The 16,015-nt window shown below is 44.1% G+C and overlaps 1 protein-coding gene across 12 annotated transcripts in view; it reads left to right on the top strand.

Moving 5' to 3' along the window:
* The window catches only part of CDH18 (cadherin 18), a 902,365-nt gene that overhangs the window by 722,027 nt on the left and 164,323 nt on the right, over positions 1-16,015 (top strand). For 11 of the 12 annotated variants that reach the window (XM_077353383.1, XM_077353381.1, XM_077353388.1 and 8 more), the window contains one exon: positions 14,152-14,271. In XM_077353383.1, coding sequence (XP_077209498.1) covers positions 14,152-14,271 — 120 coding nt within the window. Of the gene's footprint in view, positions 1-14,151; positions 14,272-16,015 lie in introns of those variants that run through there. The other variant, XM_077353390.1, reaches the window with a different exon arrangement.

Here is a 16,015-nt window from a genome sequence, read left to right as displayed (position 1 = left end):
CAATACCACAATTTTCAGAACTCCCACATTTTAAAAAGTTAGTCTCTCCACCAGATGTTGCCATGGGAAGAAGGTGGCTTGTTCAGGACTCCCTTTACCTTCAAAGCTTGTATCCACTCCACATCCAGTACAGAAGGTTGGAGAAATTGTACTGTCTCATGGCTTAGAACTGTTATCTTCCTCTCCTGTGCTCACATCCAACAGAAGGGAATGGGAGGACTCCAAAGGTGGCATGGAGCCCATTGATATTGAGAGGCAACTCCTGGGTCAGCGGGAGATTCTAAGTCTAGGTCTAAAGTATCCACTGCATCATCAATTTTAGATCTTTGCAAAGTCTGAGTTAGGAGGGAGCTTAGATTTTTACAGGTTTCATTTGCAGATACTTATAAACTCTGTTGGCAGCCTTTGGTCTCCTGGTTTTTTTCAGCCTTCAACTGAGAAACAACTGGCTCTTTTTTATTATGAAGTATAGTTTTTCGGTTCCTTTTGTTACATAGGGGCACACAAATACTATCAGCAAAAGCTCTTGTTGGATAAATATGGAAGGACCTCAGGTCTTCTCAGGAGTAAGGATGGTAAATTGACTGAATTAAACGTGATCACCAGTCTCTTAAGGAAATTATTGCTTGGAAGCCAAAAGGTATGTTCTATTCCCAGATCAGCACATCTATACTCCAAAATCTGAGAGAGAGTTCTACAGACCTTCGGTCATTCCATCTTCTCAGGTTAATTTTAGCTTTCCCTATCATCATAGCCACCTTTCTCTGTTGTAGGCAGTGGGAGTTTTGGTTGGATGTAGTCCAGTTTGCAAGGGAGCTTTCCCTTAAATCATTTTTGATTTATTTGACAGAATTCCTTCATTAAGGGGAACTGAAGATTTTTTGCTCACTGTTGCTTTAGTACCCGTAATGTTCAGGGTTTCTCTGTTTTTGTCACTTAGGGAATTGTTTGAAAGCTTATCGGCTAAGGAGATCACTATAGCTTTTTAAAGAATCTAATTTTATATTTACTTGATTGATCTTCATATACAAATTAATGATTGTCTCTGTGATCAGGGTAGTTTGTTTGGCTTGCAATTCCAGTTTATTGAACTCATACCCTGAATTAGATATAGCCTGATGGACCAAAGATCTTCTGTGCTGTGGGGGTGACTCAAGAATACCCTGCATTCTTGTTTCTTTTGCCTCTTCCTCCCTCCGTAAAAGATACTTCTCATGAGCTTCCTGTTCTTGGTCCAGTTCCAAAGCCGTAAACTTGTTTGTAGTTGGGAGGATGTTTAATTCACCTCTGAAGTTTTATCTTCCATGAAAGAATCCATCCTCAGCTGTTTCCCTATTTTTCCCCTGTCTCCTCTGAGGCCAAGCGTCATTTTTCCCCCCCTCCCATTTCCAAACAGCAGCAACAAGGGGAGGATCAGTAGACGATTAGTAAAGCTGGGGCATTAAGCCCAAAAAACTGACAGCTAAGACAACGAGATATGTAGTCAAGAAATACCAAACAGCTTCAAAAAGATATAATAGTTGGTTTAAAATAAGCTAAAAGGAAGGTTGAACACCGCTACAGCAATAAGCCTTTTAGCCAGTCCCCATGCGAAAGGCTGTAAGTCACAGGGTCTGCCAGACACTCAATAAAACGCCCTGAATTTGTCTGAAGCAGTTAAAAGCAGATGAAAACCACAGTCCCAAATGGATAAAAACAGGTAATATAATAGTACTAGATATTAAGCCCGCTGTGGGCAAAATACAGCGGGCCCCAGCATGATGGGTGGGTGAAGGGATGAGGCAAAGGAAGGAGGAAAAGGAGAGAGACAGAAAGAAAGGGAGGAAGATAGAGACAGAAGAAGAGGGAGAGAAACAGATAGCCAGAAAGAGGCAGATGGAAGAGAGGGAGGAAGGGAGAACGGGAAAAACAAAGGGAATGCTGGGAGAAGGGAAGGAGAAAGGGAATGCTGGGAGGAAGGGAGGAACAGAGTAAGGTAGGTGGCCTTGGGACCTTCTGCTGGGCCCAGGAGCAGTCTCGGCTGCCCCAGGGCCTGGCAGAAGGCTCGGGACGGGGGTGGTGGGCTCTGCGGCCTCCTGCCGGGCCCAGGAGCAGGCTCAGCTGCCCCAGGGCCTGGCAGAAGGCTCGGGACGGGGGTGGTGGGCTCTGCGGCCTACTGCCAGGCCCAGGAGCAGGCTCGGCTGCCCCAGGGCCTGGCAGACGGCTCAGGAAGGCCATGGCAGGCTTTGCGGCCTACTGCCGGACCCAGGAGCAGGCTCGGCTGCCCCAGGGCCTGGCAGAAGGTTCAGGATGGCGGGAGTGGGCTTTGTGGCCTTCTGCCGGGCCCAAGGGCAGGCGAGCCTGCCCCAGGGCGCAGGAGAAAGCTCCCTGGGCGAGGGAAAGCCGGCCGGAGGACTTACCGCTGGGGAATTCTTCTTCCTCTGAGCGGCAACTCCCCGGCCGGCCCAGGCGAGGCTGGGCCAAGCAGCCAATGGGGAGCCGCAGTTTGCGCGGCTCCCCATTGGCTGCTTGGCCCTCGAGTGACACTCGGAGGGCCTGAGTTTTTATCCTGGATAGGGCCCGCCCTAACTCCTCCCCACTTGCCCTTACTCCTTTATTCCTCCCGCTCCTCCGGAGCGGGGGGAGGTTTAAAGATAATAGTAATAGTAATAGAAATTAAAAGAAGTTAAAACTTGGGGATCTCTGAGAAAAAGTAACTGCAGACCATAGTAATTCTGTATTCTGGTCAAGTACTGTAATACGTTTTCAATCAAAGCTCCTTTCATCTGTTTCATTTTCCCAAGAAGGGGCAAGGTTTGCTCCACCTGGCCACTGGGGAGTTTCCAAGCTCTATGTCTCTGTGACCACAGAGGTCCCTTACTTGCCGGCCCAGGATGGAATCAACACTTTGCTCATTGATCAGTTGGCAGGAAGTGATTGAAAACTCCCTTTCTTGTCCATTCCATTCAACAGCTTTTGAATTTTACCAAGATGCAGGGAGCTACTGAGAAATACACTGGTGGGAATTGTAGTATCTAGACACTCCAGTCAGGAGACAGACAAAATGTCTGAAGAATTTAGTGGAGTACCAGAAGTATTTCGAAAAACATGCTTTCCGGGGGGACAGTTGGTCACAAGGGGATGGGTAAACTCCTCTTTAGACTCTGTATCAATTATCTTACAACACCAGTTTCTAATGTTTTTCTGTTGTTCTGTTTCCTTGAAAACTCTGATGCTTATTTTTCATCCTCATTCATGAACGATGGGAAGCAAGCAATGGTGTTCCTTTCTGGTAGAACAAATCTCCAGCAGAGGATCCCTTTATGAAAAGCTGTAGCCTGCTTTTCAAGACAGCTCTGTCTCTTCTAAGAAGACTTCACCACTTCATCACTTTATAATTTAAGTTGTGATCTGCTGCCCTTTAGGCTTGTCACTACCTGCTTAGCAAGGACGCAAGCAAAGAGTGTGTTAAAGTCATTCCCAAGATCATAGAATCATAGAATCATAGAGCTGGAAGGGGCCATACAGGCCATCTAGTCCAACCCCCTGCTCAACGCAGGATTAGCCCTAAGCATCCTAAAGCATCCAAGAAAAGTGTGTATCCAACCTTTGCTTGAAGACTTCCAGTGAGGGGGAGCTCACCACCTCCTTAGGCAGCCTATTCCACTGCTGAACTACTCTGACTGTGAAAAACTTTTTCCTGATATCTAGCCTATATCGTTGTACTTGAAGTTTAAACCCATTACTGCGTGTCCTCTCCTCTGCAGCCAGCAGAAACAGCATCCTGCCCTCCTCCAAGTGACAACCTTTCAAATACTTAAAGAGGGCTATCATGTCCCCTCTCAACCTCCTTTTCTCCAGGCTGAACATTCCCAAGTCCCTCAACCTATCTTCATAGGGCTTGGTCCCTTGGCCCCAGATCATCTTCGTCGCTCTCCTCTGTACCCTTTCAATTTTATCTACGTCCTTCTTGAGGTGAGGCCTCCAGAACTGCACACAGTACTCCAGGTGTGGTCTGACCAGTGCCGTATACAATGGGACTATGACATCTTGTGATTTTGATGTGATGCCTCTGTTGATACAGCCCAAAATGGCATTTGCCTTTTTTACCGCTGCATCACACTGCCTGCTCATGTTTAGTTTACAATCCACAAGTACCCCAGGGTCTCGTTCACACACAGTGCTACCTAGAAGCGTATCCCCCATCCAGTAGGCATGCTTTTCATTTTTCTGACCCAGATGCAGAACTTTACACTTATCTTTATTAAATTGCATCTTGTTCTCATTTGCCCATTTTTCCATTGTGTTCAGATCTCGTTGAACTCTGTCTCTATCTTCCGGAGTATTTGCCAGTCCTCCCAATTTGGTGTCATCTGCAAACTTGATGAGTAGTCCCTCCACCCCCTCATCTAGATCATTAATAAATATGTTAAAAAGTACCGGGCCGAGCACCGAGCCCTGAGGTACCCCGCTACTCACCTCTCTCCAGTCTGATGAAACACCATTGACAACAACTCTTTGAGTGCGGTTCTCTAACCAATTCCCTATCCACCTAACTATCTGAAAATCCAGATTGCAGTCCTTCAACTTATCCATCAGAACATCATGGGGAACCTTGTCAAAAGCTTTACTAAAATCCAAGTAAATGACATCAACCGAATTTCCCTGATCCAGCAAACCTGTTACTTGGTCAAAAAAGGAAACTAGGTTGGTCTGGCAGGACCTGTTGGAGACAAATCCATGCTGACTTCCTTGGATCACCAAATTGTCCTCCAGATGTTTGCAGATCGCTCCCTTTAATATCTGCTCCATTATCTTCCCCACAACAGAGGTCAGACTCACTGTAGTTTCCTGGGTCATCCTTCCTCCCTTTTTTGAAGATTGGAATAACGTTTGCTCTTTTCCAGTCCTCTGGGACATCTCCAGTCCTTAAAGAGGTTCCGAAGATGATGGACAAGGGCTGTGCAAGTTCTCTGGAAAGTTCTTTGAGTACTCTCGGGTGCATTTCATCTGGACCAGGGGATTTGAACTCATCCAGTGCAGCTAAATTCCTCTCGACAACCTCTCTATCCATGTTAACCTGCCACCCAGACACTATCCTTTGGCTACAGCCATCTCTAGATGTGCCTAAACACTTAAACACTTAAGATCAGAAGCCCAACATTGTAACCCAGCCTTTCTCGACTTTTTTACCTTTCTGTAACCAAATGAAACATTCTTCAGACTTTGAGAAAGTCCACAAGTGGTGTGATTGTGCAGAATGTAGTTGAGAAGCATAGCTGGGGCCCCTCCCTATGCCCTCCCCTCCAGGGGTGAAGCTTTTATTCCAATCCCAGGTCAATTCAGTCCCTGCCATCTCCACTGAATGCGATTTCCATTTTGATTTTGTCCTATTTAAATTTTCCCTCTGCAACAAGCATGATTGATCCTGAGTGACCCTACCTATTCCCCGCAATATCCTAAAGTGGATATAACCCTCAATATTTGAAAAATCGGCATGAGAGAGCATGCAGTTCTCTGCTTGTTTCAAACTTACTGCTGAGCAACCAACATTGTGAAAAAGCCCTGATTGGCCAAGGCTTCAGTTCAAAGGCTTCCTCGTTCCCAGGCTGCAAGCTTGCCTTAAAGGGGAAGCCATATCTTCTCTCAGCAGAAGCTCCAGAAGCCCTAACTTTTCTCAGTACAGATTTGCCTCTCAGTTTTCCCCCCCTCCTCTGTTGTCTCTAATCCTCCTCCCACCTTCAAGAAAAGAAAGATGTTCTGCTGCACTTGGCTCCCCCCCCCTTCTGAGCTTCCCTAACCATGTGCAGAATGCTTTTCTGTTTCAATGGGAAGGAAGGGAATAGAGGAAGACCTGAGCTCAAATCGGTCTGGATTCAGCAGGATCCAAGACTGAATAAACAAAGTCAGTGCTGATTCAGCCCTGCCCCATCATTGGCCATTTTGTGAAGGTGAGGATGGGTTTACATTGACCATATATGGCTATATCACCCTATTTAAAATATATATAACATTTAAAGATATATTTAAAAAATAATTAACTGCCACCTATGTGGGAAACCCTCCCAGGGGCATCAAGAAACCCAAGAGTTTTGACAAATCCTTGTTGTGAAAGCCCTCTGAAACCACTTCTTTCCCTACTTATTGGAAGTGGGATGGATGGTTGTCACTCTTGCATTATTATTCCCAAGTACCTGTCAGGATGCAAGGCTCCTGCCTTGATTTATATTGCTTTGTTTAGCTTGATAGCCATCTTGGAGTCTGTTAGTTTATCTAGCCTGTTGCCATGTTTTATTGCTTTGGTCAGTTCTTCCAGAGGGACAGACCAGAACAAATGGGATGAAATTGGATTTTAGTAAAGCTTTTGACAAGGTTCCCCATGATGTTCTGATGGATAAGTTGAAGGACTGCAATCTCGATTTTCAGATAGTCAGGTGGATAGGGAATTGGTTAGAGAACCGCACTCAAAGAGTTGTTGTCAATGGTGTTTCATCAGACTGGAGGGAGGTGAGTAGCGGGGTACCTCAGGGCTCAGGGCTCGGCCCGGTACTTTTTAACATATTTATTAATGATCTAGATGAAGGGGTGGAGGGACTACTCATCAAGTTTGCAGATGACACCAAATTGGGAGGACTAGCAAATACTCCGGAAGATAGAGACAGTGTTCAACGTGATCTGAACGCAATGGAAAAATGGGCAAATGAGAACAAGATGCAATTTAATACAGGTAAGTGTAAAGTTCTGCATCTGGGTCAGAAAAATGAAAAGCATGCCTACTGGATGGGGGATACGCTTCTAGGTAACACTGTGTGTGAACGAGACCTTGGGGTACTTGTGGATTGTAAACTAAACATGAGCAGGCAGTGTGATGCAGCAGTAAAAAAGGTGAATGCCATTTTGAGCTGTATCAACAGGGGCATCACATCAAAATCACAAGATGTCATAGTCCCATTGTATACGGCACTGATCAGACCACACCTGGAGTACTGTGTGCAGTTCTGGAGGCCTCACTTCAAGAAGGACGTAGATAAAATTGAAAGGATACAGAGGAGAGCGATGAAGATGATCTGGGGCCAAGGGACCAAGCCCTATGAAGATAGGTTGAGGGACTTGGGAATGTTCAGCCTGGAGAAAAGGAGGTTGAGAGGGGACATGATAGCCCTCTTTAAGTATTTGAAAGGTTGTCATTTGGAGGAGGGCAGGATGCTGTTCCCATTGGCTGCAGAGGAAAGGACATGCAGTAACGGGTTTAAACTACAAGTACAACGATATAGGCTAGATATCGGGGGGGGAATTCACAGTCATAGTAGTTCAGCAGTGGAATAGGCTGCCTAAGGAAGTGGTGAGCTCCCCCTCACTGGCAGTTTTCAAGCAAAGGTTGGATACAAACTTTTCTTGGATGCTTTAGGATGCTTTGGGCTGATCCTGTGTTGAGCAGGGGGTTGGACTAGATGGCCTGTATGCCCCCTTCCAACTCTATGATTCTATGAAATTAATTCAAAAGAAATTTCATCTAAACACCCGGAAGAAGTTCCTGACAGTTAGTGTGGTTTCTCAGCGGAACAGGCTTCCTCGGGAGGTGGTGGGTTTTCCATCTTTGTAAATTTTTAAACAGAGGCTAGATAGTGTCAGGATCAGCCTCCTGCTCTCTGCCGTGATTAAGCCAGGCTGACCAGAGAGACTCCATTTTCATGTGTGTGTGTAACCTCCTATGCTTTATGACTCTGTAGTAACTCTTTGAACCTCTATCCTCCTTTGATGACCCTGAGCTTTTCACACTGCATTCTCCCCTGCTGTGATATTCTGTTGCAAGTACCCCTGTCAACATCTTATCTACAAAGAGGGGCGCCAATTCGACCAAGGCCGTGGAGCCACAGACAGTCTGGCAGGAAGCCCAGGATGGCACCTTGGTGAGGGGGGAATATTCCTCCCTGGGAACTGAGGACCATTTGGGCGGGAGAATTGTATTGATAACTGCTTGCTTTTCCTATATCGAGCAGTCTTGACTTCAGATGTTAGAGTGCTCAGAACTACTTTCAATTAAAGCTTTCTATTAAACCAGAAGCCTTGTTGTGAGTCTGTCTGCCTTTGACAGATAGCCATCTGACGGAGAGGCTGATTCTGTGGAGGCAAAGGGGTGGCAGATTAAAATTAATGAGTGATTGGGATGTGAGTGTCCTGCATAGTGCAGGAGGTTGAACTAGATGACCCATGAGGTCCCTTCCAACTCTATTATTCTATGATTCTATGATTCCTGCATTCACACCTCTCCCCGATCTTGATCCTCTCACCATCTCCGTCATCCATCTCCATTCCCCTCAGAATGCAATCTTGGAAGGTTGTTGAGACTGTTTGAAGTCTTGCATCATTAGATGGGTTCTCATGGGGAGGGAGGCGCAGGGCAAGGCGGTAAATGCTATGCTTCTTTACCTACGCCTCAGTTTCGACAAAGCTTTGTCACAAATGATTGCTTGTTCTGAATAAAGAAATCTTTTACATCAAGTCAAGGGTTTGCTTTTCTGAGTAACAGAAGATCCTCACAGGCCCATTCTTAGCTGAGGTTAAATTTTGTTGTTGTTCTGGTAAAAAAGAAGATGTCAGTGAGAACTTTGGCTTCAGTTTGTTCAGAGTTGTTTGATAAGCAACTGGGCTGCTGCTAGTTTGCTTTGTTTTGTTTTGTTTTTTGGGGGCCAGGAGTTTAATTTTTTGATTTTTAATTATTTGAGATTTGTTTTATAATTGCATGTCACTTTGTTTTGTGAGTCACCTAAAGCAGCCTTTCGAAGAGGCAGTCTAATAAATGTTTTAAATGAGTAGCCCTACACAACCTGACAAATCTGAAAAGTGAGCCTCTGTAGAATTAAGGCCTGGGGGAAGGAAGTGGCATGCAGTGAGGCTACTGGAATGCATGAAGACCAGCGGACTGTTCTAGACTCTTATTTTTCATATGCATCCACCAAAGTTTGTCTCTCCCTGAAACGCATTGTGGATGATTACTTCTCATGTGCATGGCACCTTTTCATTGGCTGCTGTAAAGTCTGAGTGGTTATGAAGATCTCCATCCACAACCTCTATTGGTGGGAATTCAAAGTCCACATCAAGCAAAAACATGGTATGGCTGGTTTAGGTATTCTAAGACAAAGAAATCTACATATCTCCATGGCCTAGTGACTCTCCAAGTAAATGCTCCAACGCCTACTCATCTGACAGTCTGCTCCTAAACATGATGATGGGTGATGAAACCCATCAAGGGATCTTTGGCTCTCAATTGGTCCCTTGCCGCCAGACTAACAATCAGAGGGCCCAATCGGTAGGTGCAAAGTGCCTGCCGATTGGGCCCTCCGATTGTCAGTCCAGGGGAAGGGGCCTATTGGCACCCTTCCTCATCACGGACAGGGCCCGCTCTCGGGGCCCTTACCGAATTATTTAATCCGCTCCGCTAGGAGCGGTTAAAGATTATCCGCCATCTTGATATTGTGTATTGTGTTTTAATGGGTTTTTATGGGATTTATTGTTCTTATGAATTGTGCTAACCGCCGCGAGGCATTTGAGAGCAGCGGTATATAAATATAAATAAATATAAATAATAAATAGAGCATGATTGGCCCAAGGTCACCCATGACATGTCATGAGTAGAGATTCAAACCAAGTTCCCAGGAATTAGTCTCTTAACCACAGCTCCACACTGGCTGGGGACACTGTATATTTAAGCAGCCACGAAATACAAGGATCCTACAAACAGATAGAAGCCCTCAGACTACTGAAAGCCTCTTTCCTAGAAAAGCCCACAGGTCAAAAACAACTTGACAACATGGGGAGGGGGGGGGGATCTGTTACCAAAATGAATGGGGAAAGCTTCATCTTTTTTCCAAAATGCAAAAATCTGGATGTCTTCTAGTCTGCGCTATTTACAGCTTTACTAGAAAAACTTGTCTTATGTAAAACAAAATTAAGGCTATGCTGTGTTAACTTTTACAAGTCCCCCCTTTGAGAAAACAGCCTTCAGTGGATACTTAGAAGTTTTAGAGTTTTCCTTATTTTTCCCTTGTTTTCACCCATTTGGGCTCCGTTGAGACAGCAAACTGTTTGCAATTTTAATAGTGGACCCAAAGGGGTTGGTGAGGCAGGCTTGTGGATTTGCATTCTCAGGAATTTTTTTACATTTTATTTTATTAAACTCCCTCATTTAAACATTAAAGATTTGCCTGCAGTGGCACAGAACAACATTCTTTCCTTTCAGCCTCATGTCAGCATGTAGTTTTATAGTATCTTCTCAGTAATAAAGTAACCAAGAATAAGAGAATGGAAAGGAAAGGGGACACTAGCACGCTGTCTTTGCATCCTAAACAGGTAGGATCCCGAAGGTAGGAGAGGAAGAATAGTGAGACAGGCTCTAAATGCTCATGCTGCAATCCTTCTGTCTGCATCCTGGGGGCAGGGTGTAGGTGTCAGGGATGGGAAGCTCAGGAAAAAAATGTACTTTTCAGACCTGGATGTCAGGGAGCCAAAATATCTGGACCTGCTGGCAAACCTCCTGATGGTGTCCAAAAGAGGACTAGTCAAATGGAAATATCCAAAGTAGAAAAATCTAACCAGTTGGCTATCAAAAAAGTAATCTGTTTTTGTTTGTGATTGTACCAATTTATTGAAAAAATGAATACATTCAGTTGTTATTATTTAATAGATATTATCTTCATGTCTGTTATTCCACAGTTAAAGGCATGAAAACAATCAAACCAAAATGGGTTCCGGATAAACAAAAAAATTCTCAATAGTCTGTTTTCAATGTTTCCTTCTTCATTAGTGGTTTAACTTCTAAACAAATTTTTACAAAATATTAGTATTTACATGTGTGATATTTCCTTAAATAAAGCTAACAACCTTCCACCTACTTTTAAATGAGTCATGTCTCAATTGTCAGGATTGTAGAATCTCTGTCATAAATTAGCTTGAGTTCCTCCATGTCAGTTATATTGTTTTATATCGCTTGGCGCCTGCTTGCTCCAGGCCCTGTAGCCTTGCTAGCCATAAAAGTGAATAGTTTTGTTATGTTAACCTTATCACATGTTGTGGGCTCTCGGGATTGTTGTCACCTCCTCAAGGTTGTGAGAATGAATTCCTGTTTTTCTTACACATATGTCTTTTCTCTTGTCTCCCCTCCCTTGGGAACTGTCAAGTTTTGGGCGGGAGAATTGTATTGATAAGCAGAGGCAAATCTGAACTCTGGTCAGATTTGACTTTTCAGTCCCTAGCGTATAGTACTTTTCAATAAAGCTTTCTTTCATTAAGAAGCCTGTTGTGAGTTTTCTGTATGTTTGACATCAATATCATCAAGTATTTATGTGAAAAATATACCCCTTGATAACATCTGGACTTTGGCCACTGTGTGACACAGAATATTAAACTGGGTGGGCCACTGGCCTGATCCCGCATGGCTTCTCTTGTGTTCTTCTGTCTTGGGCAGTGATGCTGCATCTTCTTGGTGCTTGGAGGGTCAACAGGGGGTGGGCTTCTGGAGTTCAGGCACTGCTGGTGGACCTCCTGAAGACACCTAGGTTTTGGTCACTGTGTGACACAGAGTAATGGACTGGAGGGGGCACTGGCCTGATCCAGCAGGGTTTCTTTATGTTCCTTTGAATCCATGTCATTATACCGACTGAGAATCACCCATTCCAAACTGAATTGGGACACTGACAAATATATAGACATCATAGAATCATAGATTTGGAAGGGACCATACAGCCATTTAGTCCAACCTCCTGCTCAACGCAGGGTCAGCCTGATCATATCTATTTGGCTTGGATATGTCCAAACGCAGATCTCTAGTGGGTGTTTCTGCCATGTGTGGTACAGAACAATGTACAGAACAAGCAATGCAAGTCCCCAGATTGGATTCCCAGTCCTTATGAGCAAGCAAGATGTTTCAGCTGCTTAGAGATTCCTGAGAGGAGTCATGGCAACTCTGAAGCAGGAAGGGTTACCAGCCTTCAGATCAGGCCTGGCAATTACAGCTGCTCTCTAGCCTGTAGAAATTAATTATGCTGGAGCAACTGGCCAGCAGCCCCTGTGCCTTTGCCTCCCTCCCACCTCAGGGATTCCCCCAAGCTGGAGCTGGCAGCCTCAGGAGTAGGATGCCCAGTGAGGCAGGGAGGAGGGATTATGGTGTCCGTGCCTCCTTGTCCCTGCCCTAACCCTCACCTACTGGAATTGTCAGAGGTACCTTCCCTTGCCCGTACACAGAGCATCCACGCTTTGGTCTCTCTGCCAACAGAAAGCAGAATCACTCCCTCATAGAGTAGTTGGCAGTTCAGCGCTGGGGTTTAAGATGAGTTCAGCTCCAGGAATTTCTGCAGCCTCTCACATTAGCCTCTCACATTAGCACCTCATCGCTGCTTCCAGACATCTGGCTTAGGCTTTTCGGGGAGAATCAGGGTGGCTCTCCATCAGGAGGAAGAGCTAGGTGTCATCTGCATATTGATGACATCTTTAGGCTTTGGGGACTGATTTGGAATACTAATTCTGTGCTGAATAATTTAAATCCCTGAGTATAAGAGGAGAACAGGAGTGCTTTCATGGATGTACCATAAGATTCCAAAACTTGAACTTTCAAATTTTTCAAAGGAAAAGAATCTTAGCTCTTAGCCAACTGTGTCCTTGAAAACTTCAGAGATTCTACTGGATGCCTTGCTTCTGACAACATTATTAAAATTAGCTTTTCTTTATTTTTAAAGCAATCAACACACGGGATTGCTTCCCATGTCCTTGCAGATGGAAATAATGAATTGATGGTGGAAATAATGAATAATGAATTGAACACACATATAAAGGAAAAGTTAGTGTGCATTGCACAGATTGCATGTGTGTTCACTGTAACTTGTGCACAGTGTTCATGCATCCTCTGGGCCAGGGTTTCCAAACCTGTGGGTCAGCACTCTACAGTGGGCCATGAAGCCCCTGAATGTGGGTCGTAGGCTAGCCTGCCCTACTGGCCACCCTGCCCATTCCATTGCTTGCAAAATCTGATCCTGAAAATAGTCTCTTCTATCTCATATATTGGCTGCTATTTTTTCCTCACTGCGTACACATGTTGATTAAGGTAGATATGAACTGGCTGTTACTAGAGTCAGTTTCTTAGAATTTTGGGGGGGAGGTGGTAACAAAGAAGGTAAAGGTGGCTGACATGTAACCTGCTTATGCAAAGGCCACGTATGTCAGAATGCCAGGTTTGGGGTTCATAGTAGGGGAAGTTGTGTCCTTTGTGCAATATTTGGTCAAAAACATCTGGTTGGGCAGTACAGCAAATGGAATGCTGAACTAGATCTGTGTCAAGGTCGTAGTTCACCTAGGGTGCCAAAAGTACATCTGGATTTGTTGGTCAGAATACCAAGAATGCTGAAAACTGATCTGTTTAACTACTGCTTAACTGGGGATAACTATAAAATTGTCTTTTAGCACAGGTGTACATCAAGGAAAATTGTCTTAGATGTCCCTAGTCACTTCCATCTCAAGGTGGTCAGTGAAACATGACTTCCAAGTCCATAGGTGCATGTCTCAAAGTACATTTCTTGGGCTAAAGAGGATCTTGCAATGACAGGAACCAAACTGTATCTTAGCTGCCGTCCCCTGTTATCCATAAGATCATTCATGTTTAAAAATGTAAACTTTAACTGACTATTGTCCAATTCAAGTTGTATTTTGAGTTCCCTACTACGTGGAATGAAGAATTCTTCCTCCTATGACATGCTGCTCAAATGTTATTTGATCATATCATGACATGCAACTGCATATTCGGTGGTGCTTCCCAGATGTTTGGGAAGTTAGGAAGTAGCATGCAAGTTATCACTATGGGGGAAACAAACCAATGAAGTATAGGTCAATCAGTATGTGCACTGCGGACATAGAAATACACACAAAATGCATGTGATGATCTGTGGACCATTTGTGAACTTATACAGTGCGTACACAAAATCACAGTCTGTCTTCAGAAGAAGAACAGAACATCTGATGTACCAAAACTTAAGAAGACGTAAAGAACAAAACGATTTACATTTGTACAACCCCGGGATCTAGTTGTCTTGAGAGTGTTTTTTTTTTTTAACTTATTCTACCAGGCTATTGCACCTACATGGCCAGAGTTTGTTTTGTGTTGATTACATTTTTTCTGTGTTGTAGGTACCTCGGTCCTTCAGGTGACAGCCACAGATGCGGATGATCCCACCTATGGAAACAGTGCCCGGGTAGTGTATAGTATTCTTCAGGGACAGCCATATTTCTCCGTTGACCCCAAAACAGGTGAGCATGTTTCTTTTAAAATGTGCAGTATTGGTGGATAAAACATGTGTTAACCAGATTCTTCACAATTCAAGTCAGTCCAGAAAGGAAACAGTAGGCATAACAAACTCATAATGAATAATTAGTACATGATTATAGCACCTTCTCCCAAATTGACTTTGAATTCTGGTGGACTTTTGGTGCTACATTCTAATTCTGTATTTGAGAGAGCAAGAGTGAGGTAGAGATTTAAAAGTGCTGGGCTAGTATCTGGAGGACCTGCTTGTGCCATGGAAGCCTACTGGGTGATCTTCGTTCAAACACTACCTCACAAAGCTGTTGCGATGATCCAGTGGAAGAGAGAACAAGGGACACTGCTTTGAGTCCCCGTTGAAGAGAAAGGCAAATTATAAGGAAATTAATTAACTAAATAAATACAATAAACTATTGTAAATTTGCATTTCAAGTCTTTGAGAATATTTGAATTCTATGCAGCCTTTTAATGTTATATTTTTACTATGAATTCTTTATCTCAAGAGGGTCATTTCTTGGCTGTAGCTGTTGTTTCTCTGTGTAAGTTAAGGCTCATAACCCTCTACCTGTGTCAGCATTGCTGGAGCATGACTACAATATTTATCCTTTGAGCTTTCACTGTTCACCTGAGATTTGTGTGGCTACCATGGGCAAGGGAATTAGTTTTATTACACTACCCTTGTATTTGTGCCATGGGTGTGGTTGAAGTCCTCCCTCTGTGCCTTTAGTGTTGTTGTTTCATATTGGCTGGAGTTATATCTAAGCTGCGCAGACCGATCTTGAAATATTTACTGTTCTGGCAGCAAGTGATCTTCCCACTTGTCTGGGGGAGAAAAATGACCTTCAGAGAACTACATATAATGTCATCAAGAGAAACCGAGGTGGATGTTTACAGATTTTGTGGTCTGCCATGCTCAGTGATGAGACACATGCTTGGCAAAGAGATGAGCCCACACTTTATTCCTCGGCAGCTTGGCATAGAAGGATTTCTGGGTAGCATGGCTTGGAGGGGAAGCTCTTTATGTGTCCTTGAGGCACTACTTCCAATCAGAATATACAGTACTGAGCTAGGTGAACTAATGGCTGGGCTGGGTGTAAAGCAGGCTTATGTACTCTAAACTCACAGTGACCTTTTCACATGTTAGCACTTTCTAAAACTAGGCAGATACAGGTAATCTTGCAGAGGATTTGTGGGAACAAAGCAAACTCCACCAGATGTCAATCTGAGGCTAGGTTTCATAGAAAGGAAGATTGCATGAAAAATCTTTGCTTGGGTGTCATTTGGGGAAGTCAGCAGGAGGCAATAAATGGTGTTACAAACCTCCCTTCATGCTTTGGCAAATTTAGGGTCTCCTTACTTTTATTTTTATTTATTTATTGTTTGCATTTATTACCCATCACTATTGGGGAACTGCCTCATGATGGGTTACAATCAAAGATAAAACCCCCACATAAAGTAGAAAGGTTAAAAACCTAACCACTATTGATACTCAATAGTTACTCATATCCTCACCATATCCTCACGAAAACACTGCAAGGGAAGAGAAGGTAGAACCCTGCCTAATTGGCAATGGGAAGTTGAGCGGCTTGCCGGGAATATTCATGAATGTAACTAATGAGGTATTGCAAATTTTGTTGTATCGGGGGTGGGTAGGGTGGTGGTGATGACGTGTTGATATGTAGCCAAAACAAGAAAGAACATGTGGCGCTTGTCCATGAGGTTCTAGAACGC

Source organism: Paroedura picta, chromosome 9 (genome assembly GCF_049243985.1).
Source record: "Paroedura picta isolate Pp20150507F chromosome 9, Ppicta_v3.0, whole genome shotgun sequence".
NCBI classification, from domain to species: domain Eukaryota; kingdom Metazoa; phylum Chordata; class Lepidosauria; order Squamata; family Gekkonidae; genus Paroedura; species Paroedura picta.
This window is presented reverse-complemented; position numbering and strand designations above follow the sequence as displayed.